Here is a 27,862-nt window from a genome sequence, read left to right as displayed (position 1 = left end):
TACCACTCACCTGGGGTAGATATGAAGGGGTAGGCTCTGTTTACCCAATGTGCACTGCATGAATCACTGTATCACAAGATTCATGCATGTTTTCTTACATTGTAACATTGTGCATTTAAACACCAAAGACTTAAGTTCAAAGAGAATAGATCTGTCTTTGTGAAGCTCACACCCTCTTCCCTGGGCCCAAAAATGCATTTCCCATTGATTGTCCTTTGCAGTGTATTGCTAGCACATCTTTCTAATGAGTGTAATGATCATTGCAGAACTGGGCTCCCAGAAGACTCCCGACAGGAGGGGCAGCCAGAACCTCCCCTCTCTCCAAGGGATGAATAGCGAGGAGAGAAAGCATTACAACAGGGCCCTCCGGGACTTGTGCCGTATCGTCAAGATCAGCAGCAAGAAGCTGGACCTCGCTGGAGAAGCAACAGGGTTAGAAAGTGACAGGGAGGACGTCCAGAGGTTCCAAGCAAGACGTCACCAACACTCTGAAAGAACTACAGGCAGTAAGTGATTCCTTGTGTAGTTCTTGATAATGCACGTTTTCCCCTCCCCTTTTATTATGCCTCCGCCACAAAGTGTCACCTACTCCAATGCAAAGGCTGTTTGGAACAACAATATGGATTCCTTTACTACTCGTCTGACCCATCCTAGATGGAATGTACAATACCATCTGATATCTTCATCCAACATCAGTGTTTGCATGTCTGCTATATAACATGAAGTATCCCTAATACAATGCAGTCATTGTAGCCCAGTGGTCTTCTTCCCGTGGTTGAGCAAGATAGACCTTTGCAAATAATTGCTTCCGATATGATCTCCTTTTGATGCAAAAACAGTGTCGAGCAATGCATGCTCTATGACAAGCTACATAAGAAAATGTGTGATATGTCTCTACAATTCACTGAATTTGTTTTTGTTTCATGATGGTGCACATCCTGTTCTCCACTCTCATTAGAAGTGGAGTGTATGTGCCATCAAGTTGGACCTTCAAAGGGCTTTTTTTGTACAATATTTCAACTGTGCTGAGACATGCCGGTGTAGTTGACTATGGAATGTTAGACTGCCAGACCTGCTGCAGCCTGCTGCAGGCATCCCAGACACTTTCCTTTGCAGACCAAGAAGTCTTACACCATTTGTATGGCACCATATATCTGTTTAAAAAAAAAAAAAAAATTATAAGGCACAGACTCTTCCCATAGAGTTAGTAATTGGATGCCTGAAGAAAAATGTGATTCTTAAATTACCCTTTGAAGTGTTCCAAATTGTAAATTTCATGGAGAAATGATGGAGGGGAGTTCCATAGGCAAGGAGCAATAGAGTCTTTCATGGAGTTACTGTATAAGCTGTTATTTTGCGAGGGTTTAATTTTCACGAATTTCGCGAATCACAGTTGGATCGCGAATTTAACAACACGTGAAAATGTGCTGTTTTGATAGAGCATTAACGTAAGCATCGGCGTCGATTCGCGAAAACAACATCTCGCGAAAATGTCTATGACCTCGTCATTCGCGAAAATATCTGTATGCGAAAATAATAGCGTATACAGTAGTCAGATACATACATCACTACTTTGGTCTGAAGAAACCTACTTTTCCTGGTTAACTTCAACATAGATTACAGTAATCTAGGTAATCATTGAATGTGTAGACAAGTCATGATGTTGAGGACATGCCATATTCACTTCTAGTGTTTAATCATTTCTGTCCAACAGCCCGGGAAGACTTTGCAACCCTCTCTGATCCAGATGTCACCCTGCAGTGGGCAACATCTGCCAATGGAAACCTCAATGAATCAGCCAGAAATGGGCACTATGCGCCAGATGATGAAGAGGAGGATGAATTCTTTGAAGCAAGTCTGGACAATTCCACCAGACACCATGCAAGGCAGAAGCGTGGTCATCGGCATGCTGCGGCCAACGATGACGGTCTGGGTCCTGTGAGTGAGGGTGAAGATGAAGAGGCAGAGATCACCACTGCACAATCGCTCCGTCTTCAAGCCATTTACGCGGAATTAGCAGCCATCAGTAAAAAGCTGCAGGTAAAGTTTCTGTGTGTTTTGTAGATCTTTTGTCTATCTGTCTGTCTGTTTGACCTTTCACATAATGACTGTATGGTATGAGATTCATACTCTCCTGTACTAAATATGCCATGTATTGTAAACTGTAGTACGGAGCCACTAATCAGTTGATTCATTTGACAAGGCTCCACATGTACACTAAGCTTTTTTGTTGAAGGCACATTTGGGCCACTGAAATAATCAAATCTCATTCTTTGGTGGCCTGACAATGAAATCTGGTTGGCTGAAAAAAAAAAATATAGAAAAGCATAAAACATAAAATGATTGGATAAGACATGAAAATGATACAGTAAACCATTGTGTAAATATTGGCAGTTATGATAAAGTGCTTCAAATACCAGGTACTGTGATAAAGTGTAATGTAATCAATGTTGAATTGAGGCATAAATTTGATTTTCCATGACACCACATATTTACGAAGTAATCATATTTATCATAGGGTATACCTACTTCTATTTCATGGTGGATAAAATTTGGCCATGAAAGTTGGCTTGTGAGAAAAATGGTTTGGCTGAATTTCGCCATAAAGTAGACCAAGTTTGGCCATGAAACTGGCAGCAATCTGGCAAACCTGGTCATGGTAGCTAGCTAAAATGCACGCAGTTTAATCAAGCACTGAGCCTCGAATTATTCTTCCCTTCTCTGAATGAGAAAAAGTTGAAACAACAAAATAAAACATAAAAACAATTTACACACTCAAAAATTTTGATGGCTTGATTGGGCCACCAAAACATATAATTTTGTAGCTGTAATAGTGGCCCAACGTCTATATATGGTGGCCCTGGACCACTGGACCACTGCTAATATCAAGCCTTGCATTCGCTATTCTCTTCACGTAGAGGCAGAGTACTGCCCTACAGGACAGAGAGGAATCCGTCTCTGAGCGAGAGAGGATCTTAGAGGAGAAGGAGGCTTTGCTAAGCGACCATGCGTCCCTCCGTCAAGCCTACAAGGACTTCAGCAAGAGGTGGCACACCTTACAAGAGGTGTGCTAATATTTTTTTTTTTTTCATTGAAGGGTGTTTGCCACACATTATATTTACACTTATGTATAGTTACAAGTATTGACACAATTTTTTCTTCTTCCTTTTTTCCTTAGGGAGAGGGTTAGCCCAGATTTATACATATTGTCACTCACACACTGGAGAATGTGCTACAGTATCTAGCACATTTATGCTCTGTGACAGCAACTTACAGGATGTGTTTGAAGATATGTTGGTACATGTTCACAAGTGCCAATTTTGTTGTGTAATATGAAGGGGAATATCAATAGCATATAAATCAGTCAGTTGATAGATTCAGTATTTGTTTTCTGAACTAATCCATAAGAACCCCATCCACAAAGCAATTCATTGGTTTTATCCTAACATAGCCTTGGTATTCACCTGAAATGATCACCCAAATTCTTCGTAAAGAGTGATTCTCTTTTTTATTATTATTACATTGAATGACTCACTGTTTGATCCTTGTTTATAAAACTTCATCATGTCAAGTTCACTTTGTGTATTTGTCAGTCAAGGGGTAACTTTGTTGTCAAGTTTGTATGAAAGCACATCAGCATCTGTCAGTAATATTTAGTATATATGTTAGTCAGGGATACTGGCATGGATAACATCAACAGCCCATCCCTCCCCCCCCCCCCCCCAATGTGGAGGAAACATAAACCATACCTGACATTTTAAAATATGTCAAGGTAAACTATGATCCATAAATGGGTTGTGGATGGATGTCGTACACTACGCCAAGAGATGTAACCACAAGTTTGGCACAGAATTCATTTCAATTATCTATTTTTGATGTTGTTTTTCTCCCACTGCATATGGTCTTTCATATGGAGATGACTATATAGGACCATCTCTAGGATAAGACAGATATATATGCAGATTGGGGTTTTCTTGTGGGTTGCTTTGTTAATGACAGACAATGCCTCTTTTTTTTTTTAAGATTACTCACCCACTACTACCTTCTAAATGCCTTTCCAACTTATTCATCAGAAGTACCCCCTTGCAAACTTTGAGTTTTACTTGAGCCATTGACTCATCTGCCATTTCAATTAATGTTTTTGAGTATAAACAAAAGGAACTGCCAAATGCATAATGACACCAAAGTACACTGAAGAGCTATTTGCACATCAAAGAACAGTTTTCCAGTGTAAGAAATTATTTGATATCAAAAAAAAGGGTTTTACTTTGCTCCCCAAGTAAGTCTCACATCATTGAATTTCCCCTTGTAAAAAAAAAAAAAAGGGGGGGGGGTAGCCATCTAGTTATGTCAGTGCTAGGCAATCAGGTGGTTACAGATTTGAGTTTGGCTTTAACTGGGAGGTCAAGGATCCAATTTCTGCCTCTTGAGAGTGCAGCAAAACCAGAGACTCCAACTCTCCCGCTTTCGACGGGAGATCTCCTGCCGAAAACCCATTTTCACAAAATCTCCCATTCTCCTGCTCGAGATTTAATTTCTCCCGCCCTGGCTCTGTGTCTCCCGCTTGTATGGTTTTGTAGATGCCGGTCAATTTCATAATACACATGCATGTACATGTATAACATCTGCACATGATATATGAAATGAAGTTTTATTAAGTCAAAATATATGATTTGATTCATTGAATTATAACTTACTTAGTGCCAGTGTATATGTTGAAAATAAGCCTGAGATAGCATGAGAGAGCATCTATAGAACCCTATAATGACCCAATGGACTTCGCACTTCGCGCACATCAAATTGGAGTCTCCTGTTTGCGAGGGGTTGAGGCGGGAGAATCTCCAGGTCAGAAGGTGCTTGGGGTTGGAGTCTCTGCAAAACCTTGTTTGATGCAATGCTCAGGCAATACTTAGAACAAGTCCTGTACAAGTTGGATGTCTTAAAGAGATAACTCATTATACACCAGCTTGGCTGTTTGCTAGAATCTAATACTGCATGCAGCCAAGATGTGACAACTGGCTATGAAAGCTTCCTTCTGGAGAGAAAAAGAAATGGCTGCTAAATACTGGAGACACTCTGTGTGGAGTTCTTTGCGTAGTGTCAAATTTACACTACACATTTAATGTTGTGATGCAAATGAAAAAAAAAGTGTACACGTGTATGGCAGTAAAAGATCACATCTCAACATTCAATTTGTCAGTGGCTCGGCATGACGGTGTGATTCCATTCCTGGGACTCACCATCTCACCTTTCACCAATTTTTTAAGGGCTTTGAACTACCTTTGTTGTCATCACACTGCATATTGTATTTGACAATTAAACTTGCGTCAGACCATGTGGCTGTGTTTCTCCAGTTGTTCGACTCTGATATTTTGAAGAAATGACAAGGTGTAGAGTTCTGTCCATCTGTCAACAGGAACACGATAAGCAGGTGCGGGAGCTGGAGACTATCATACGAGAGAGGAACAAGGAAAATAAGAGGCAGAAGGAGTCTTTTGACACTCTCAAACAGGCCAACGATGCCCTGAGAAACCAGGTAAGTGAGCAAGTGTTGAGCACTTGGTGTGTTATTTGGATCAACTAACTCACATTCAAGTTTGAAATTTCCAAATTTGTATTCATGTAGGCAATAAATGAATAATAACTTCAGGTAACTTCATCGAAGCTAGTATATGGTTGGAAGTGTCATCAGGTATTTAGTGACTAGATTTTTGTATATAATCTGGAAAGAACAAATTGATGATTATCTGCCATCTCACTCAGAGTTTATGGGAGATACTACAAACAAACTGAGACTGAAAGTATGTACAAAAGATGTAATTCTGTAAGAGATAATACCCTCAAAGAATTTTGATCCAAATTCTTATGTTGTAAATGTTATGGCATTTTGTACTGTGGAACAATGAGGTGTCAATTTTGATGGAATGAACATATTTCACCGATTTCAGCCTGCAGTAATTTAGATTTTCATCTTACTGGAGATATAGCTATGTGTTGTTGATGTTGTTTCCAAAGCTCTGTATTGATGTCAGTGAGTTATCAAGCCAGTCTCTCTTTTTATGACTTCTCTGCTTCCCATCTCAACAGCTTGATGTTGTCCAGGAGCAGAACAAGAAGCTGGAGTCGCAGTCGATCAGTCTGCAGAGCCGAGTGACCAACTTGCTGCGGCGTCAGGAGCTGACCAGCCGCCATCGCGACCAAGACAGTGCCATGTCCAAGGCGAGGGCCGAGTCGGTCAAGAAGAGTGGGCGGCAGCAGCAAGTGGCCAGGAACATGAGCTCAACATCAGAGCCATCATTCCAAAAGACTGCAACATCCAGAAGCCTGAAGGTAACTTTCAATTTTGTATAAAAAGAGATGATATATAGGCCTCCGTCGGTCAGTGTTGACCATGGTTAATGCGCTCTAGGAGTTGTCAAGTTGTGGTGATAATCCTTCCACTAGTGCCACAGCATCGGCTGTGGCTCACAAGTCCAATTCGCGAATGGCAGTCTCTACCACACCTGTGACAAGTGTGGGTAGTCGCAGGGTTTTCTCCGTGTGCTTGTGTTTTCCGTCTGGCTCTCTTTTCATCTGCAAGGCTCAGGATCCTCGCTTCACCTGCTTTGAGTTGCCTCTGAAGCGTACTGCGCCATCTGTTGCGGTCTGCTGATATGTCCTCCCAACTGTTGGTATCAATGTCCAGGGCCTTCAGGTCACGCTTGCAGACATCCTTATACCTCAGCTGGGGGCGGCCAATAGATCTTTTGCCAGAGGCGAGCTCACCATAGAGGATGTCTTTTGGTATGCGGCCATCGTCCATTCGGCGCACATGCCCGAGCCAACGCAATCTGCGTTTTCTTAGCAGCGTGTACATGGTGGGGAGGCCAGCACGCTCAAGGACCTTGGCATTTGGCACTTTGTCGGTCCAGTTTATGCCAAGGATGCGCCGCAGGCTGCGGAGATGGAAGCTCTTCAGCTTCCGCTCATGTTTGGCATATGTGGTCCATGCTTCACTTCCGTAGAGGAGTGTACTGATAATACATGCATTGTACACTGCCATCTTTGTTGTAATCGTTAGCTTGGGATTCTTCCAGACTCGTGTCGTCAGTCGGCCAAGTGTAGTTGCTGCCTTCCCAATGCGACAGTTGATTTCAGCATCGAGGGATAGATTTTCGCTGATTGTGGAACCAAGGTAGGTGAACTTGGGGACAACATCAAGCTTATAGTTGTCAATAGTGATGACAGGTGGAGTGTCAACATCTTGGCCCAAAACATTGGTCTTTTTCAAGCTGATGATTAGACCGAAGTCCTTGCAAGCTTGAGAGAGTCTGTCCATGAGACATTGGAGACCCCGCTCAGTGTGTGATGTAACTGCTGCGTCGTCAGCAAATAGTAGGTCTCTGATAAGGACTTCACGTATCTTAGTCTTCGCTCGCAGTCTTGCAAGGTTGAACAGTCTACCGTCTGATCTGGTATGTAGGTATACCCCTTCAGCTGAGGTCCCAAAGGCATTCTTTAGTACTATGGAGAAGAAGATACTGAAGAGGGTGGGCGCAAGGACACAGCCTTGTTTCACACCACTCTTGACATCAAAGGGCTCGGAAATGTTGCCCTCATACTGTACAGTTGCACTCATGTCGTCATGAAAAGATCTAATCATTCTGTGTAATTTTGGAGGACATCCAATTATCAGCAGAATGTTGAAGAGCCCTTCCCTGCTCACCTGGTCAAATGCTTTAGTCAGGTCGACGAAGGCGACATACAAGGACTTTTGCTGTTCTCTGCATTTCTCCTGCAGTTGACGGAGGGAGAATATCATGTCCACTGTTGAGCGTTCTGCACGGAAGCCACATTGGGACTCAGGGTAGACGCGTTCTGCGAGCTTCTGCAGGCGTATGAGCATGACACGGGCAAAGAGTTTGCCGACGACACTCAGGAGGGAGATGCCTCTGTAGTTGTTGCAGTCACTTTTGTCACCCTTGTTTTTGTACAGGGTGACAATCTTGGCATCCCTCATGTCTTGTGGTAGGGTTCCCTCTCTCCAACATTGGCAGAGGATGTCAAGAAGGGGCAGAAGAAGGGTATTTTTGCAACGCTTGATCAGGTCTGGCGGGATGCCATCGTTGCCAGGTGCCTTGCCACAAGTTAAGCTGTCGATAGCCTTGCAGAGCTCCTCCTGTGTTGGATCTACATCGAGCTCCTCCATTACAGGCAGAGGTACAAAAGTGTCAAGGACGGAAGAGACAACAACGTTTTCTTTGGAGTACAGCTCTGATTAGTGCTCAACCCATCTCTCCATCTGTTTTCCTTTGTCAGTAATTACTTCCCCACTAGCAGATTTGAGGGGGGCCGTCTTGGTCTGTGTTGGGCCTAGTGCACACTTGATTCCCTCATACATCCTTTTGATGTTGCCTGTGGCAGCTGCAGTCTGGATGTTGTTACTGAGCTGCTGCCAGAATTCGTTAGCACATCTTCTTGCTGTTTGCCGCACTTTGCCCCTAGCAGCTCTGAGTGCTTGAAGAGATTTCTCGTTTGGTGAGCGCTTGTATTCAATAAGGGCAGCACGCTTTGCATTGATGACGGGCATCATCACATTTGACTTGGCTTCAAACCAGTCACAGTTCTTGGAGGTCTTCTTTCCGAATGTATGAAGAGCTGTTTTCTGAATGGTCTCCCGAAGGTGGTCCCATTTCTCAGAAGCCGAGTTTTGCTGTTTGCCTGCAGACAAAGCATCCACAAGTGACTTCGCAAACTCCTCAACTTTATCCGGACACTGCATCTTTGTGGTGTCGATGCACGGCTTCCCCGATGTCTTTGTTCTGTGGAACTTCTTCGGGTGAAGTCTGAGCTTGCTGCACACCAGTGAGTGGTCAGTGTCACAGTCTGCACTGTGGTATGAGCGAGTGAGAAGCACAGTCTTGAGGCTTGTTCGTCTGACAATGACTAGATCCAGCTGGTGCCAGTGCTTGGAGCGTGGGTGTCTCCATGACACTCTGTGCTGTGGCTTAGTCTGAAAGTAGGAGTTGGTTACGCAGAGGCCATGGAAGGAGCAGAGTTCTAGCAGGCGCTGTCCATTCTCATTAATCTTGCCCACACCGAAGTGCCCCAGGCAGGATGGCCAAGAGTCGTGGTCAGCACCCACTCTGGCATTAAAGTCACCAAGAAGGACGAGGTGTTCATTGTCTGGAATGTTCCTGATGACATCGCTGAGGTTACTATAGAACTCGTCCTTGGCCTCTGGCGTGGAGGTCAGAGTTGGTGCATAGGCACTGACAAGGGTGACTGGGCCATCAGAGGTTTGGAGTCGCAGAGTCAGAAGTCGATCACTACCCTTGTCACCTGGCTCAACCATACTCAGCAAGGAATTCCTCACTGCAAATCCCACTCCGTGTTCTCTGCGCTCCTCTGTGCTCTTTCCTTTCCAGGAGAAGGTGTAGTCTCTCTCTTTCAGGATGCCTGATTCAAGTAGACGTGTTTCTTGTAGAGCAGCAATATCAACCTGTAGTCTCAGTAGTTCATCATTAATGATGGCAGTCTTTCTTGCATCGTTGATGCCTTGAAGGTCAGAATCATATCCGTGTCCAGGGGTCATTGTTCGAACGTTCCATGATCCAAGTTTGAGAACTAGTCTCTTGGTTTTCATTACTTTCTTTCTGTTTTTGTTTTTGCTTGGTGCAGTAGTTACAGCTTGCTTGTCGGAGTTATCCTAATCCCCATGCACCCAGTGAGGAAGGCAGGCTGTGGCGGGACAGCACCTAACTGGCTGGGGGCTGCCCAGCTTGAGGCGGGCGGTAGCTGTCCAATGGGACTGCGATGATCCCTCCCACCGTCAGAGGCAACCCGTAGCGTCCGAGTATACGCCAATTTACTCAAGACTTATAACTCGTAACTGCTGCCTCCCGTGTTGATATTACCGTCAATGAAGACAGTGCTGGAGTGACCTCTCCAGAACGCAAGCCTGGGCGTGATATATGGAGATACTGGGATGCCCAGTCGTCAGAATCCCCCTCTCTGCCTCACTGATGTGATCCAAAGGAACGACGAGTGCTACGTTTGGCATCAGCTTGGCTGCAGGAGTTGTCAAAGCAATGTCCATAACACTGATCCACTTACGGGGCTCCACTCCGGATTTCAAAGGTTAACTCCTTATACATTACATGTGGGTGTGTACCACCTCCAAACTGGCCGTTGACTGGCTTAGCAGCTCATCCGCCCCAGGATGAAGTTGATATTACATATGCATGTGAATAAGGGAAAGTGTTTGGAAAGAGAAAGAAAAAGGTAAGGCTCAGCATTGACTCCAGTTACCTCCCATACTAAGCATAAGACATATGGGGTTACGCCTTTGCCACCACTGCAGGGATCTGTGTATATGTACCCCACCATGGTGTCGGTGATGTCTCGACTTTTCCTAGGCTCAGGCGCCTCTATTCCTACCTAGCCATAATGTACTTAAGCCCTAGGCAACTGGATGTTGAGTGGAAAAAGAAGGGAAAGAGAAAATGAGCATATGGGAGGTAGAGGTTGCTCAGGCCCCACTCTGGTAAAGAACCAGCCCACCACCATTTGAGATGATTATTCAGAATTCATAATTTTAGTGTGGAAGAAAGTGAAAATCTTACAAAGTTGAGGTCTATGAAACTGGGCCTCATCAGCTGCACATGAGCAAGGGCTTTGACAAAACAAAGACTCTTGAATCAGAATTATTGTAAAAGTTGAAATTTTTGCCCAACCAGAAACTAGTGTGAAAAAAGAAGCATGCAAGTATTTTTGCTTGTTATATGTACCACTATGTAATGTCTTGATTCCACAGAATCAAAAACACATGAAATTCATCTTACTCGGCAGAGGGTGAAAAATTACTCCGCAAAAATGTCAACTTTTACAGTAGATGTCTGAAAAATATGTCAAATCTGTATGATGTATATGTACTGCATCCAAATGTCAGTCCTCAGAATAATCATTGGTTGATCTTTCATTTCATTCATTCTCATTTCATCTATTTTCATCTCCAACAATAATACTACTGCAGTAGAGTATTTGTACGTAACTTTGGTATACATAGTAAAATATACATTTTACCCATGTTAGTTCTTGCAACTTCTGCAGAAGTGTAGGGTCAGATAATTCAGCAATGAGTCATTATGTTGACCCGTAAGTACTGGTCCTTGATCTGTGTGCAGCCACTAGGACTATTGACTATTACATAAGTGATGACCATGCCATACTACACTGAAGTTTGTGGCATATATGTACCATAAATGTTTGTGGTGGTCATGGAAGATAAATGATGGAATGGTAGTATAGGCCCAGCCCCCCAATCCAGGGTCACAGGGACTTCATGCATGTTCCCAAAATCTCAGGTAAAGAGATACTTTTCCTGCAACAAAATCCAGTCTGAGAATTGTAAAAAAGAGGTGTATTCACCTTTCACCTGGAGATTTTAAAGGGGGGTTATAACGCTTCTTGAAGAACATAGAAAAATTGATCAAAAATTCATGTCATGAGATTCAAATTTTTGTTTGGTTTGAGTTCTGAGATCCCATTTTTATTGCATACCAATAATGACAGCTTTCCTGAGATTAGGTGGGGTTGTTTGTCTTGAGATGGAGGAATGGACTGAGAGCTCACATGAGATAGTGGCTGGGCTGCATTGAGCAGTGCTCCAGATCTAGGGGTATCTTCACGGCAGAAAGAGCATAATTGAAAGCCTACGAAAGGGGGTTCCAAAAATTTTGCAGCCCGGAGATAGGGGGCGCTTTCAAAGAGAGGGAATGAATATATTCATAACCTAAATAATAGTTAGGGGGAGGACTACAGAAGAAGGATAGGCTAATAGGCGGTGATAGTGCAGAGAGAGAGAAAGAGATAAATAGAATAGGGTGGTAAAGCACATGTAAGCAGCGATAAGACCTTTTACCACTATTACCCTTCTTTCCACTACTACCCCTCCTGCAGTTCTTGTCAGAACATAAACACATGGTATATAACAAACTCAAATGTTTGGCCAGCATATCTTGCAAACTTCTTCCTATGAAATGTCTGATAATGATTTGTTTTGTTTTGTTTTATAAGCAACATTCCAGCAGTCTCTATGATGCTCTTGGCATTCTTCTCGACTGGGTCAGTGAAGTCCATCTCAGACACTACTCTACTGACCCATCCAAACCCTTGGAGTCCCTCCCCTCTCCGGCCATCACCCACGACAGGTGCACCAGGGTAAGATGGGGGGAAAACTTCTCAGTCCTTAGTCATTGAAGTGGGTTCATGAGGTTGAGGGCAGGGAAGTTATCACTGCAGATCAGCACAAGGTTGTAATGGTATGTGGGCTGCTAGACATGCTACCAACAGGGCTCATTAGAGTCATGGAATAGACACATATTACCAAAAAGTTTGGACTTCCACTTCCAAAGTCCAAAGAAAATTCATGAAATAATTTCTTTGATTTTTCAAGAATTCATTAGCCTTATAATTGTGGTTTGTATTGATTTGCTTTGTTTTGTCATGGTGGGGATTTAAGAAAGAAGAGAAAGATTCCATTTAGAAACACACACAGGAGGTTCATACAACCTTAGTTCCCATGCAGTAGCCCCAGCACAGTTTCTGCCTTGGAACAGTTCAGAAAGGCAGCAAATAACCAAATCATATGATTGTGTGTTTCTTCAGTATTGAACATTCAGTGTGATTTTGATGGCTTCACTACAGGTGCTGCCAGCCCTGGTTGAGGTGATGGGGCAGCTCCCCGCTCAAGCAGCCAAACTCCACCTTCCGTGTCTTCAGTTTGTGTACTGGGCTCTTCTCCATCTGGACTCCAGCGACAAACAGGTATTAATGTCATTTTTTTTTTTCTTTTTTGCTTACTACAAAGTGTAGATATGTTGTGGTCACACAGACAATTACCTTAGTGGTGGTAATTGAGTTATGAGTACCTGAGCAGGCAGTGCATTTGGGGGTTGACATGTGCATTGCAGTGCCATACCCAAGGAGAAAATTGGAAATACAGTATTCATCGCATAATCGGGACAGGTTGGGAGTAGCAAACACGGCCCCTTTAAGCGGGGTGCCCGATTTCGCGATGAGCAGTCACCATACACTAACGGCATACGACATGTACATTATGTAGTGCACACACACACACACACACACACACATGCATACTGACGTACTGTACATGTACATGAATACACAACCACGCTACCCCTCAGCGCGACCCTCTAGCTGTCCCTGCATTCTCGCAATGATGTAGAGTAATCGCAACCGGGTTCTTCTTCTGTCGCCTCTCTTCGAACACAAAATTTATGTGGATTAAAAGCTAGCACTTTCTTAAACATTCGTAGAATCCTTGGACACGTAGGGCGTTCTGTATTTATCCACAACCATGGGAAATGATTACCCAGAACTGATGTGGGAACGTCAATGAAAAGTCCTTCAATCATTCAATCATCACGGCTTGATTGTTTACTTGCCGCGATCACTGCACTGTACATGTGTTGTAGCGATCTGGCTCGCCATATACTGTATACACATGTACAGAAAAGCGAAGGCGGGCAGCGAGCTGAAATGTACGTGTACTGGATGGACGGAGGTCAAAACACACCAGTCCGAAGCTTGCTTTGTAAGTTTGATGTAAACGACAACTGATAGGGAATCTTTGAAATATTGTTGTGGTATTTTGGTAGATTTTTTGTGTAAAATATCAACAAAATTAAAGATCGCTTGAAGAAAAATTGTCCCGTTTATCAGAGGTCCCCGCCCGATTATCCAGTGAAAATAACGTGCATTGGAAATGTTTCTGGGAAGCGTATGTCATTTAAGCGAGGTTCCCGATTATCAGATGCCCGATTATGCGATGAATACTGTATCTTCTTATTACAGATAACACAGGTGAAGGCTAATTGAGAAACAGAGTTTGCACTGACATCACAGGTACATGGTAACTGGAGCATGACTGGAAAAGCTTATTTACAGTTGCTTGTTCTTTGTGTGCTCTTGTGATGATGATGATGATGAAACATCATTTATATACCACCATTTATCTGTAGAAACATTCAAAGGCTCCGACTCCCACAATGTGTCACACATCATCCACAAAACTGCGCAGGAAACATTGACTGTATTTGACATTACTTTCTGACATTTTTGTTTCCTCCAGCACATCAACCTCTCCTCAACGTACCGCCGTCTCGGAGAGGAGCTGTACCGACCCGTCGTCGTCAGGTTTGCCTCTGATCGAGAGAAAATGAGTAGTCCGGACGGCCCGGCCGAGAAGCCCAAGGCGGCCAGCTTCTTCAAGAGCACCAACCTTCACATCAGGTTTCTCTCCTCTCTCATCATCCTCAAGACTGTCTCCCAAGGTCAGTCAGTCAGACCTCTGTGGTTGACCTCATAACCTCTGACCTCATGTTTAATTTCTTTGTGTGTGTGTGTGTGTGTGTGTGTGTGTGTGTGTGTGTGTGTGTGTGTGTGTGTGTGTGTGTGTGTGTTTTGTTTTTTCCATCTGACAATTGGCTGGATACCCCATATTCAGCTACACTAGCTGGTCTTAAGTGGGGTCCAGTTATATGTGAGGCAGGACCACTTCACCAGGTTATGCACCCAGGTCTTTGCAATGAGTGAATGAAGAGGGATCTTTTACGTGCATGAGTTGTAACTACCTAACACATGGGACCTCTATTTTATGTCCTATTCAAGGAACAGAGTGTTTTGCCTCTTACTAGAGGGGATGATATGATTTCACACAACATTGCTCTGTTAGACTCGGGAATCAAACCTGGGTCCTTTGGCTCTGGAGGCAGATGCGCTACCAACTGAGACAAATCATCTCCCTTCTCTCTGTGCTAAGATTAATGTCATGAGTGACATTATTCATGTTATTTGCTTCACAGGCTTCTAATAGAATTCAGAGGCATGTTGAGCAATTCCGTAGGATGCAACACATTGTCAGTGTGTTCTGCTGATAAGAAATCTCTAAATATCAGCTCTTTCGAAATGTCATTTAATCTAATCGGAGAAGTAGAATGTATTAGTTTATATTTTAGCAAGTAGATGACAAACAGTGATGTAATTAATTCACTTGCTTCTGTAGATATGAAGATGGTCTCTTTCATATAGCACAAATTTTATTGATGGGTAGTAACAAACTAAAATTAGTTTTGTGTGTGTGTTCTTATTGACACTGAATCATTTCCTGCCTCCCATTCAGTGGACTATCTTGCCAATGTGTTTGATGTCCTCCGTGCCGACCTCAAGGATGAAAGAGCCAAGGAGCTCTACCTCCGCTACCAGGCCACACCCATTATTGTGGGATTCATGAAGACCAGTGTCAGACCTGTGGTTGGGTGTGCTGTCGACATCTTCCTCCAGATGTCTACAGAGTCCAGTAAGCATTTTCTCTGTTGTCTTTTACATCATTTTGCTTTTGAATCATTAGGTTATGACACCCATCATTAAAAAGACAATTGCTACAAGGGTTGAGTGTGTGTTTGTTGTGTGTGTGTGTGTGTGTGGGGGGGGGGGGGTACATATGTATGTTTTGTTTGTTGTGTATTTAGTTTGCTCAAAAGGACCAATCACTAGAGCCACTGTTTATGCTGGCATATGCTGGCATATTTGCATATGCTGGCATATTTGCATATGAACCTCTCTTGCAACAAAACGATGTCTCTGGTTCTATTCATCATGTCTTGTGAGTTTAGATATGAAAGTTTTGTGGCATTGACCTTGAGATTAGATTCTAAGTTTGATACCAATACTTATTTTCAAGCATGTCATAATGATGTTATTGACAGGAGTACCCCAGCAAATGTAGAGTTTATTTAAAATTCATATCGATCTCAACAAATCCTTTCAGTACAATCAAATCAACATGCTCACTTGTGAATCTTGCACAGTTTTAAGTTATCGAAAAGAAAAAAAAATTATGTCTACCCCTTATATTCTGCTAACCCCCTATGTAAAGCATACAGTCATGCCCAGTTGTCATGCCATTTTATGGAAAGCTATAGCTGACAATTCAAGTCTTAATTCAATGTTAACATTCTATGTGAGTTATAGATAGATTCACCACAGGATTCCCATTACAGGGAGTGTTCGAATGTCTTGTTTGATGTAATTGCACATTTCTCCCTGGGAAACACCCCACCTCCCAACTCCAATAATCAGTCAACTTTGTCAAATTGGATGATTTTCATCAGAAACTGGGAATCATTCCACTAGTATGCTAGAGTAGCTTTTAATCTGTGTGCTGTCCTTTCATCGTCCACCCTTTTTCGGCAGTCTTTGTGGAGAAATTCCTACAAGGCTGCAGCACCGAGCCATGGTTCCGGGCCTGTGCCACTCTGATCAGCTCACCGGGCCTGGACGTCAAGGTCTGGGAGAAAATCAGCATCATCCTGCAGAAGCTGTCCAAGATCAAGTGAGCAGCACTGTTTTGTTTTAATGTCACTCTCAACTGATGAAATACCCTTTTTTTTGTTGATATTCATTTAGTTATTCATTCATCTACACTGCATGCATCCTTATTCATTTGTGTGATTCTTCTACTCTTGTATGTGATTTTTTTCTTTGTTAATTTTGTGGTAATGCCTTGCATGTGTGTTTTTGAATGCTCATGTTTTGTTATGATGTTGCCTCAGAGTCAGAAGCCACCCCTCTTTGCTCTTTTTCGCAAGGTTCTTTTCCAAGAAATATCCCAGCATAGGCTGAGGATTTCATTGTAGTCTTAATATGGTGTCTAATTGCTTAAATATGCCCTTATGTTTGCCCTGTTGGCACAGCATCAATTTTCAAAGATAGATTTAAGTATAAATAGTATGATGTCAAGTAATTTGTTCAGTTCTTTCTGCCATCACTTGACAACTAGCGATATTAATAATTCTGTGAATTGATCGTGGCCAAAAGTCATCCACAGATCAAATTACTAGTTATACTTGAAATAGAGCCGTTCACTTTGGAGGTAGATGCCCTCATGAGCCAAACTGTGACCAAAAAGCTTAGATGAATGCATGGCCATCTCCCGAGCGCAGTGCACCATGGATTTGCATGCATGTCTGTATGTTATCTACGTTTGATCCGTGAGGGCTTGTGGTGTGTGAGAGAAGAAGGATCGGAGAAGAACTCTCTGACCTCTTTCCTGGATAGCCATGTGGCATGTTACTTGGTCCAAACACTGAAGGAACATACCCTGGACACATTTTCCTCTGACAAAGATTCTGCTAGTATCAAAAGCTTAGGCCCTTTTTAACTCGCATTTTACTCCACTGGCTCGCTGCTATTAAAAAAGCAGTTTTCAGCAGGGTTTTTTTTTTTTTTTTTTTTTTGCTACAATAAAATAACGCTATAGGCTTCTTTTGCTCATATGTAAATACATACACATAAATACATGTACATGTACCATATGACAGGACATTCCGCAACGACAACTTTAGAAATAGTGAATGAATCCAAATGCAATTTCAACGTACGTATGAAACTGTAACTTATTACCCACATTTTGCAGAATCTCTCATCTGATTTGCTTCAGTGGTCAAAGAGAAATGAAGATCTTTGTAGAGCACGTCAGGAATCCTTCCCTCCAAGTTCTGTCCGTTGCGTTCACACATTAATGCACAGTTCCAAAAGCATGCAAGTGCTAAACTTGGAAGAAACAGACCTATGACATGCTTTACAACGAACCACATTTCTCTGTGACCACTCAACCAAATTGAATGGGGTTTTCTGCAAAATATAGCTATAAGTAAGATGTTATATTTCTAGATCCTGAAATAGCATTCAGACAGTTTAATCATATTGAAAGTTATCAGTGCAGAAATCCGATTGTAAGTTTTTAGGGGGACATACTGTACAGTCTGAACTTGCTCCTCACTCCCCTTGATATAAGCTGTTATTTTCGCAAATCACAGTTGGATCGTGAATTTAACAACACACGAAAATGCCTCGATGCACTTGGGTGATAATGCGTTTATGTTCCTGTTGGCGTCAATTCACGAAAACAACATTTCAGAAAAATATCTATGACCTCTTCATTCGCGAGAATAACAGCATATACCGTATTTGAACAATCCTAGTAAACTTGAGTAAGGTTCCAAATACATGTTTCACAAACTATACAGTACTTTTATCTTCATGTTGACATTCGAGCCTAAGTATCAGCCCTATACATTGATGTTTTTGCACCAATGCCCAAATGCACTTGCAGTCCCACAAGTACATATTCACGTTCAGTATCATAATGTTTGTATTGCAGTTGGGAAGGATTGCAACGTAGTGTACACAATGTATGTAACTCTTAATAACATGATTATTTCTTAGAGTCATTTTCTCAAAGCCGAAATCTCAATTTGTGAAGGTATATGCATCGTAGATACATGTTTACCTTTTTACTCTTATTGCATATTCAAACCTGAATGTGGAAAGATTTGGAACTAAGAACTTTTAGGCCCAAACACATCTTACCACAGAGCTAACTCATCTCCCTGTGTCAGTGATGAGTATTCCAACTTTGATACTTGTGTGGACATCACTTTGACTGACTTGCAGCTGTTAGTTCCCATAATAGACTTTACTTTCCGGTATGTATGTTTCTATTCCTGGTTGTGACAGATTTGTCACATCTCCTGACGTCAGCATGATTGCAAAGATAGAAACCAAAATAGCAGATCCGAGTTTTTCAACCAAAAAAAAAACCGAGACAGTTTTTCTAACCTCTCGTGGCTGTTTGGGTATAAGAGCCCCCTCTGTTGACAGGGAATGTCCAAGCCTTTTCATGAAGGCTGTTAATGATCACCTGTTGATAGTCAACAAGCAAGATTATCCCAACAAGAAGTGAATGTTTTTAGTCATCGGTGAAGTCACATTATCAGCCAGTAATTAGTCATCCTTTTCGCAGTTTTCTTGATACTCGACGTTTGTTGCAAGTTCTTGTGGTGAAGGAAAGAATAATTCCAGGCCGCAACAAATAGCAGCAGCTGCAACATTCATAGCAAAATCTTTCCGTTTATTTCAGCTGTATTGATATTTGTGGTATTAAAATTCACAAACTTCTGTTCACTGTGTACAGTGCTGTGTGAAGGAGGTTTAGCAGGGCTCAACACTAGCTTTTTTCTTCTTCTTCTTCTTCTTTTTTACTGATGGCCTGTTTGGTCCACTTACATCTTTAGATCTGAAATTTTAGTGTTTTGAAAAACAAATCTAATGACCCAAAGTAAAAGGAAACCTAATAGTCTATTTTGAATCATAGTTGCCCAATCAGGCCTTCAAAAGATGACCTTGGAAGTTTGGTGGCCCGTAATAAATTTTGAGTGGTCCCATCCCTCCGGGCCACCACTAAAGGCTATCAAGAGATAACCTTTTTGGAAGTTTGGTGGCTCAATATCAATTTTTTATCCCTGCTTTGTATATAATGCATCATCATGTTATCAAGAAGGAAGGCCTAGGATCAAGAAGGAAGGCCTAGGTTCAAGTCTCAGGATATATGAGCGAGATACTATAGCCACAATGTTTCTCTCTATCTAGATATGTATAAATGAGTAAGTGGGTAGGACAAGAAACAGAAATGTGGTAGTATACGTCAAGCTATGGCCTGGCCAGAATATTTTCCTGAAGTGGATTCATGCCCTGAAAGGGCCCAGGTTTGATTCCAGTGCCAAGGGTAATGTTATGTTGTGAAATCCTTTGTGCACCTCAATTGGGTGGAAAGCTGCTCCGTTGAAAACCTGGTAGTGTGGGAACAGAAGGGTAGCCCTGTTGAATCAATCTCCTATGTACTTCAATGTACCGGGGTACATTTGCAAACCACGACTAGTGCAGGCCTGCTAGAATAGAATTGCCCATCAGGGAATATGTGCATTGAAGCGTACACCCATCAGTAACGTTCGACTACAATAAAGATTTTTTGGCTATCTGTGTACTGACATACAGATCAGTGATAAAGCTGTACACAATTCATTACATATGGGGATTCCTGAACATATATCGGAGCCGGGCCAGCCTTCCCATTGCATGGTATCCCCTCACTACTGGGCTTTAAAACAACTATTACATTTGGTTAACTGTTCATGTGCCAAGGTGGGAACCCCCTTTGTGCCACATTATTCTGAGACACTAACGTTTTCATGCTTTGAGAAAACATTCTGGTTTTCAAGTCTATGTAACTTCTTTAGATTTCTGTTGATCTGGACAAATTGTGAGTGAAGTTGTAGAAAAAATGCCAAGCTTCACTTTGATGTATTATTGTATGACAAATCTATGGTTGTTTTTCTTTCAGATGACCAGTAGCTACATGCTGCAAAGGCATGACTTTTGCACACAAAACAGTGACAGAAACTTAGAAATTACTCTCAAATCCAGTAGAGAACACCTCTTGATAATCAATCACTACATGAAATGCAAACTATATGTGAGTGGAAGGAAGCGCGAGAATGGCTTTCATTGTACAAGTACCGCGGCATTTGGCGATTTATCGATCGGATTGGGCGGATTGACGCGTTTGAGCAGAATATGCGAAGTTGGCGCGCCGTCGACTGAGTCGGACGTGCGAACGTGGCACATAAAGAGTTAAACATACCTCTTTATCTATAGATCTATTCCTTTCTTCTACATTACAATTGTTTACAAGTGTGCAGCTCTTCGACCATTTAAAAGTCACATTTTAATTTTGTGGGGTAAAAAAAAAACACAAAAAAACAACCTTCCTTCTTGTCACATGCAAGGTCAGGCCATGCTATTCTCTCACGACCGGACAACAAATGCTTTTCCACAAATACGTTGGCTGTTTGGGACATGTAGGAAATGTATAATTACCAAAAGCAAGCACAACCAAATACAGATGTTTTGCACTTTGTGAGCACTTCAGCCCTGTCGCTTGGATTCAGAAGTTACTGCAGCATCCTGATAGGAAGTGTCATCAGTGCTGATCTTTAATTGCATACATTTTGATGTCTTTGTCCATTACCACCCACCTCACCCCTAGGAAAACATTCAAAACTCAAGATGCCTATTATTTTCCCACTCTCTCTCTCTGCCACAAGTGGGTGTACATTTTAATATCAACCAAATTTAAAAACATCGGATCTGAGAAAAAAGAAATCTCTCTATTAAAGAATTTTTTTTCTCTTAATTTCTACTCTGTCACCTTTGTGTGAACTTAAGGACCTTAAAAACAGACAGAAAAGTATTGTTTGTGTAGTCTCTTGGACCATTTCTCTTCTTTTGCTTTCACATCTTATGACAGTAAGAGAATATTTGTTAGATGTTAGCTGTACTCAGCTGGGCCTATGCAATGAAATCAGGGACAATGAGATGATAAGGAAGTTTGTATGGCAATTATCGGCCTGAGTCACACCCTCATGCAAGAGCTCAATACGAGCTCATTCCTGGTCTCGTGGTGAAATGACCCTAATCTTCCGATGATCATCTCTCCCTATTTTGAGGTCAGATACTTCTGTTTCTCTGGGACTTCTCCTTGGCTGCATTTTTGTCTTTCTTTTACAAGTAATAAAAACTGAGATTTCATTTGCTCTACATTCATCAAAACTAAGAAATTATTTTGACTTTCTTGTCACTTTTATTTTTCTAATGGTCATGTAACAGTTTAGTCAAATTTCTTGGAAATTTCCAATATATTGGCAGCTGTCTGCTATGGTGTTTTTCCTTGAAAGTGATGTTAAAACATTATTCCCATATTCTCAATAGTGTTTCTGATGTGTTACTATGACAACACTGCTGTCTGTCATGTGTCAATGGTTAAATTTTTCTGTTCCATTTACATTTACATAGTAGAGTATGACACAACTACTTAAATATGAACATTTGTGTAGAAATACCCTGTTGTTTACAATTCATAAAACAGTCTATAAAACAAGAAAAGTGATTCCTACCTGTGAAAATTCCTAATCTCCTTTAGATAAAGTTTGTGCTTGTCTTGTGAATCCTTTTGGGATCTTTTTCTCTACCTTTCTCTGCTTTTGGTACAAGACTCATCACCTTCTAGTTTAATGAAAAATGAAAGTCTAGGATTTTGTTCAAAGGGTGTCATCCTCGCAGTGAATTGTACAAGGTCCCTCTGGTTACCTCAACAAAAGAGTTCTGTTTCAGGACCATTTACACTGACAGTGAACAAAAAATCACAAATTTAGAAAGCTTGTGACATTACGGTGAAAGTTGCACAGCAACTGTGCCAAAAGTGACTCAAAGCATTGCCAGAAAAATTGGTCTCTGGGCTGTGATTTCTCAATTTTTTGGTGAAGTTTGCTGCCTCTGCGTTCCACAAGATATACCTCACTCCCAAAATCTTAACTATTTTTGTCATGAGAATTCTACTCAACATTTGGATCACTCCTCGCTGTCACATGTTGGTGAGTGTTTAGTCAGCTGGCTTTAGGCTGTCCATGACTGCATGTAATACATATTATTTGCATGCAGATTGCCTAGCCAAAGTGCATCCATTACAATGCCAAAAAGTTAGGATATTACAAAATATTTTGACATTGATGTTTTCAATGTAGTGTGAATAAAAAAGTTTGAAGATCTGTAACAAATTTTGACAGTACCAGTAGTCCTTGTATGGTAGGGCCTATTTTTGATCTTTTTAACTTTGTATCATTCCAAGACCTATTGTATGTTGCAAATGTGGTACACAGGTTATTTCCTGTGCCAAGGCACAACTAGCAAAAAGCCCTTTTGTGAAATATGGGCTCCTCCCTTTTGATTTAGATGGCACAACGAAATGGTCATATTTTTCACATAAACCTCCTACCCCTTAACCCCCCCCCCCCCCCCAGTGTAGATGTCTTGATTAAGCGTTAATCTCCAGGAGTTCACGACCCCTTGAAGAGGTGTTCTACCACCTGGTAGTTTGAGGCAGAGGGGATTACATCGTCACTGGTGAGAGACAAAAATAGGCCGATTTGAATCTGATATGTGGTTTTGCGAGGAGATTTCGTTGGGTTTCTCACAAAATCAAAATACACACTACAGGAAAAGAGGGATATTGCAGCTTATGTCATGCCTTCATTTAGTCAGAATGGGAAAAAAAAAAGTTGGAGAAAAGGGAGATGGGTGTACCAGGTTGTGTGTTGTATCCTTAAAGGTACAAGGTCATGAAGGTCTTTCCTAAATAATGAAATTTGAAGGAAAAACCTGTACCTAAGAAGGCACAATTTTTTGTCATTCCTCCGCCATGAAGTATCACCAGAGACATTATGATTGTTGGTTGTCTGTCTGTCTGTACATCCTTCCATTTGTCCGTCTGTCCTTCCGTCCTTCCATCCATTCATCCATCCGTAATCGATTTTGTGGACAGCGTAACGTAAGAAGAATCATTTGAGGTATCCAAATGAACCGTGGCATCATATGTATTTGTGGACAGAAGTATACCAGTTGCCATAGCAACATTTCTAGCTTTCCTTACCAGGGTAGAATCAAGTTGCAGAGATTACAGTGGGGATTTCAAAATACTTCACCATGAGCACTGGATCATCGACCATTTTGTTGTAATGCATTGCTTCATGTATTACTGAGAGCTTGTAATCTCTTTGCAAAGCAAAGTAGCATATGAAGCGTTGTTACGTCAGGGCTGCACTCTAACCCATTTTTTCTACTGGTTCGACCTGTCTGTCGGACCAGTAGGTACCCAGTTTTTCTAATCTTTTACTGGTCCATTCCTCAAAAAGTTACTAGTCCGACAGTTACTGGTCCTGGACCGTTCGACCAGTGCCAGTGTGCAGTGTTGGTTACATTACATAAATCCATTACCTACAAGAACATGATTAGCCCATTATAGTCTTTGTACATTATAAAATCTTGTGGAGGAACAGGTTTAAAGGAAGTCTCTTTGAGATTGTGGACTTTTGTCACACCATTTCCTGTTCTTGACAAAATAAGAGCAGTACTGAGGTTTCCCACCAGCTATTAGTGTCAAACCAAGAAGAGAAAGGGGAGAAACAAAAAAAAAAAAAAAAACCACCGAAGTAACATAAATTAACTGTCACGAGTTATGGGTATTAAAGGGACTGTACAGTACTGGTTGAGGTGAGGATTCAGGTTTATAACATTTCTAAGTAAGATAATGAGAAACCCCTTATGAAATATGAAAGAGCATGTAATTTTAAGAAGGATTCAACTTTAATTGATGAAAATTTGTTTTCAGATGGCTGAGGTATCTACAAAAAGTGATAATAATAAAAGGCGACAGGCCATGCCTTTTATTAGGATCTCTTTGTTTCACCTTGTTTTTGGATATCTCAACCATTTCAAAACCGATTTTCATCAAATAAACTTTTTATTCCCCTTAGAATTGCATGCTCTCTGACATCTCATAGAGTGGTTTCTGAATATCTCGCAAAATGTTAAAAGCTAAATCCTTACATCAACCAGAACTGTGCAGTCACTTTAACAGAGTACATAGTCATAGCAATAGTAAAAGATGAATCTTACATTGCCAATTCAATGTACAAACAATGCAATTTAGAATGACACTTGTGTGTCCATTGTGGTAATCACTTGAAAGAGGACTTGAACTGTATTTACTAGATACATTTTTGGGTAATATGTTTATTAATATAGGCTGATGGGAGGACTTGTGTGTGTGTGTGTGTGTGTGTGTGTGTGTGTGTGTGTGTGTGTGTGTGTGTGTGTGTGTGTGTGTGTGTGTGTGTGTGTGTGTGTCTTTGCCTTTCTGTCTGTCCATCTGTTTGTCTGTCTGTATGCAAAAGCTGTTTGTGTGTGTCTGTTTGGCAAATTGGTGCAGACACTTTCTTATCAAATGTATCTAACCCTTGCACTGTAAGGATGCATGGTAATAGAGCTCTCAGCCTGTTATCCAAGCTCCTCAATATGTCTACATTTGTTTCGGGGAAAACCTGGAAAATACAAAAATAGAGGACAAAGAAACAGTTTAACAAAATTAAGTTGGATGTCCTGTCATTCTGTGATCATGACAGGATATGTGCACATCTTATTTTGTCCTTCATATCACTTTCTCTATCTCTGTCTTTTCTGCATATGAATAATAAGGTTGGCAACAACAGCGACAACCAGAACATTAAAAAAAAAAGGGGCAATTCACAGGTGTGGGTGCTGAGTCACGAAGAAAACACAATGCCATCAAATTCCCGCGCAAGCTGCAGCTAATCTCGATTGAGGTTTCGGGCCGAAAAAATTCCGCCCAAAGAGAGTGAAATATTAAGGCCACACCACTCCCCAGGCTACGTGACCAACTGGCGCTGGTTATTAAAAGTGCGCCGTGGCTTGTTGCAGAGTGCAGCTATGCAGATTTTGAGAGATATGAATCAACAACACAGCGTGCTTCCTTTCTCTTTGTGGAAATGGTGATTAAAGGCAGAATTAAGTTGTGTTAATACTGCTCCCTGAGTTTTACAATGTGTGTTTTTTTTTCTCTGTAAAGTAATCTCAAAGAAAGTGGCCCTCACTTTTTGCACCAATGCAATTCACAAGATAGCACTGAGTATCAGTGAAGTGCCTGTAGCAGTAACAATAAAGTTTTTCCAGTTATAACAATGAGAAGTGAGAACATTAAGAGAATCTCCTCTTTGTGTCATGAAGTTCATCAAACTGTCTTCCTCCTGCCTGCAGAAAGAAAAAAAGAAGAAAAAAAAGATGAGTTACATGTTTGTGCAAACGTTCTGCCTCAGTCACAATCTAAATAGCGTGATGACTTGCCTGTAACTGCTTCTGGTCGGTCATAGGTATCATTTGATGCTGTCATTGGCTGTTACTGTGTAGTGGCTTGCAATTATCATAAGTGCAATTATTATGTTACCATAGTAACTGCTCAAATGCTCACAGATGATTGGTTGTTTACGGCTTCTGCCATGGTAGCGGCAAGTATTGCAAGGTGGCAGTGATTTCAGAAGTGTTGATGAAACCCGGCCCTTCTGGTCTGCAGTTGATATATTGTTATTGAGAGCTACTTTCAGCTTGAAATTAGGCTCATTTCAGCATCAGCTAGGTGTCATAGGGTAAAATTGAATTGTGATTCGGTAACCTTTCTTGTATTGTTTTTTTTTTTCAAATCACTCTTTTTCTTTACAAAGCTGTAATGAAAAACAACAACCAGCAACCAAGAGAGTGCCAGTAGTTTTGTTCTGTTTTCAATTAACCCATTACATATGAGATTCTAGAATTCCCATATACTTTGCATAAGACCAAATAGTCTTCAATTTGCAATGGTTAAACTCAGGAGGACAAGCATGCAGGAAATGATGACATAAATGGTATCCCGGGGTACCAAATAAAAATCAGCCATTTTGTTGAATTATTTATTTTTTCAAAAAGGTTGTACCCTGGGTGCCAAAAAGAGGAAATTATTTTGGTGCTGGAACTAGCGTGTGCTAGCCACTGCACTGCATGTGCACTGCACTAAAGCACACGCTAGTGGTATCGCAGCTTCCATGCACGCATAGTAACATGCAGTGGCATGGGAAAATGACTATGTACACGCACACACAGTGCATGCATTTTTCTCTGGCTGTCCTCGAGTGGACGTGAGGTGGCGCTACACAACATGGTTACCCGGGGTACTACGGTACCCCGGGGTAACGCGTGATGCATCAAATATATAGCAAGGAGAAATGTTGAAGTGTAATCCATTCTACAGTAAAGGACATCTCACAAACCAAAGCAGTAGTTTTTTTTTTTTTTTTTTTTTTTTTAAATGCACTACTCAGTTGAAAAGCTGTAAATGGAAAATATAGAGAATGGTATTCATGTATCCTTGTTCTATAGAATTAGATTTCCTTGTATTTGTTGAATGTATAGGCCTAAGTACAAACTAAACAATGCACTGTGTGTACTCTTTTCTGATACCGCAGTCAGGTCAACGCCATAAAGTATCTGAGTTGTCTTTGCCTTGTGCAAGCAGTGTTTTGTATGCTTGTGTCCTGTACATGCCAATAGTGATGTATGCCGTAATAGAATGATTGATGCCATAGATCTGAGAGAATTACCTGACTTTTGCATTATGTCTTGAAATTCTTGACTGTTTTGCCATCAGGAGTAACAAGCCGCTCTTCGAATCCTCGGGGACAGTTGGCATCATCCAGGAGATGATGAGGACCGGTGGAGTGATGGGCGGGGCCGGGCAGGACAACGCCTTTCTCCTGCTCAATCTCAGGTCCATCCTCTTCAACCTCAATCTGGTCAAATCTCACCCCCTTCCGTGAATGGAACTAATTGGTCAGCTGCCCCGATACACCATGGCTGGTGGGTTTGTTGGTACACCGGAGTACCTCAAGATGCGCTTCTCTTCTTCCTCCTCTTCCAAGGAGGAGATGAATGATGGGTATCTTCTAGTCAAGCGGAGCAATAATACTTTCCTGTCTGCACATCAAATGAAGTTCAATGAGTTGCATGAGTAAGTCAATATGTCACAGGTGGTACAACTATTGTGGTATACTGCTAAAGGTGTAAAGAACCTAGGTTTACATCATTGTCATACTCTTTATTTTTTTTTTAATGACAGAACTTCACATTTGAACAGACCTGAAAGATGTCCTCTGCAGCTGAAAGCAACAACAATGAGATGAGAAGTAAATAGTTTTCCATCAGAGAAATGTGTGTTGCAGCAAAATCAGCCCGTCCTCAACAGTTTAGAGTAAATCTGGTTTCGGCTTTAGAATTACTTGAAATCTGTATTGTACAAGTTTCTTTTTGTGATATTCCTGCATCCATGTTTGCCTCATTTGCATAAAGAAGGATTGTAACTTTCTTCACGCCTAAGACAGAAGGAAATGCTCACTCTCCATATTGCTTTACCGAAAGTGTACATGTAACTTTAAATAATCAGCAACAAGCAACTTCCGGCGCAACATGAGTTATCTCGCCCGAAGCAATCAACATTTTGAGTAACATCACACAGAATGAT

At 41.6% G+C, this 27,862-nt stretch overlaps 1 protein-coding gene across 1 annotated transcript; it reads left to right on the top strand.

Moving 5' to 3' along the window:
- Positions 1–253: 253 nt before the first annotated feature.
- LOC140235317 (uncharacterized) lies at positions 254–27,862 on the top strand. Its single transcript, XM_072315342.1, has 11 exons — positions 254–506; positions 1,715–2,040; positions 2,919–3,065; positions 5,417–5,536; positions 6,088–6,330; positions 12,058–12,201; positions 12,688–12,807; positions 14,135–14,336; positions 15,185–15,361; positions 16,258–16,396; positions 26,993–27,862. Exons 1-11 carry the CDS (start codon positions 254–256, stop codon positions 27,159–27,161), a joined length of 2,040 nt encoding a protein of 679 aa, XP_072171443.1. The 3' UTR covers positions 27,162–27,862.

This window comes from Diadema setosum, chromosome 11 (genome assembly GCF_964275005.1).
Source record: "Diadema setosum chromosome 11, eeDiaSeto1, whole genome shotgun sequence".
Classification (NCBI taxonomy): Eukaryota; Metazoa; Echinodermata; class Echinoidea; order Diadematoida; family Diadematidae; genus Diadema; species Diadema setosum.
This window is presented reverse-complemented; position numbering and strand designations above follow the sequence as displayed.

Coding starts and splice junctions, on each gene's coding strand:
- LOC140235317 (XM_072315342.1), top strand. CDS start 254: ATGATCATTGCAGAACTGGGCTCCCAGAAGACTCCCGACAGGAGGGGC. Junction 507..1,714: donor CTCTGAAAGAACTACAGGCA/GTAAGTGATTCC, acceptor TCTGTCCAACAG/CCCGGGAAGACTTTGCAACC. Junction 12,202..12,687: donor CCCACGACAGGTGCACCAGG/GTAAGATGGGGG, acceptor GCTTCACTACAG/GTGCTGCCAGCCCTGGTTGA.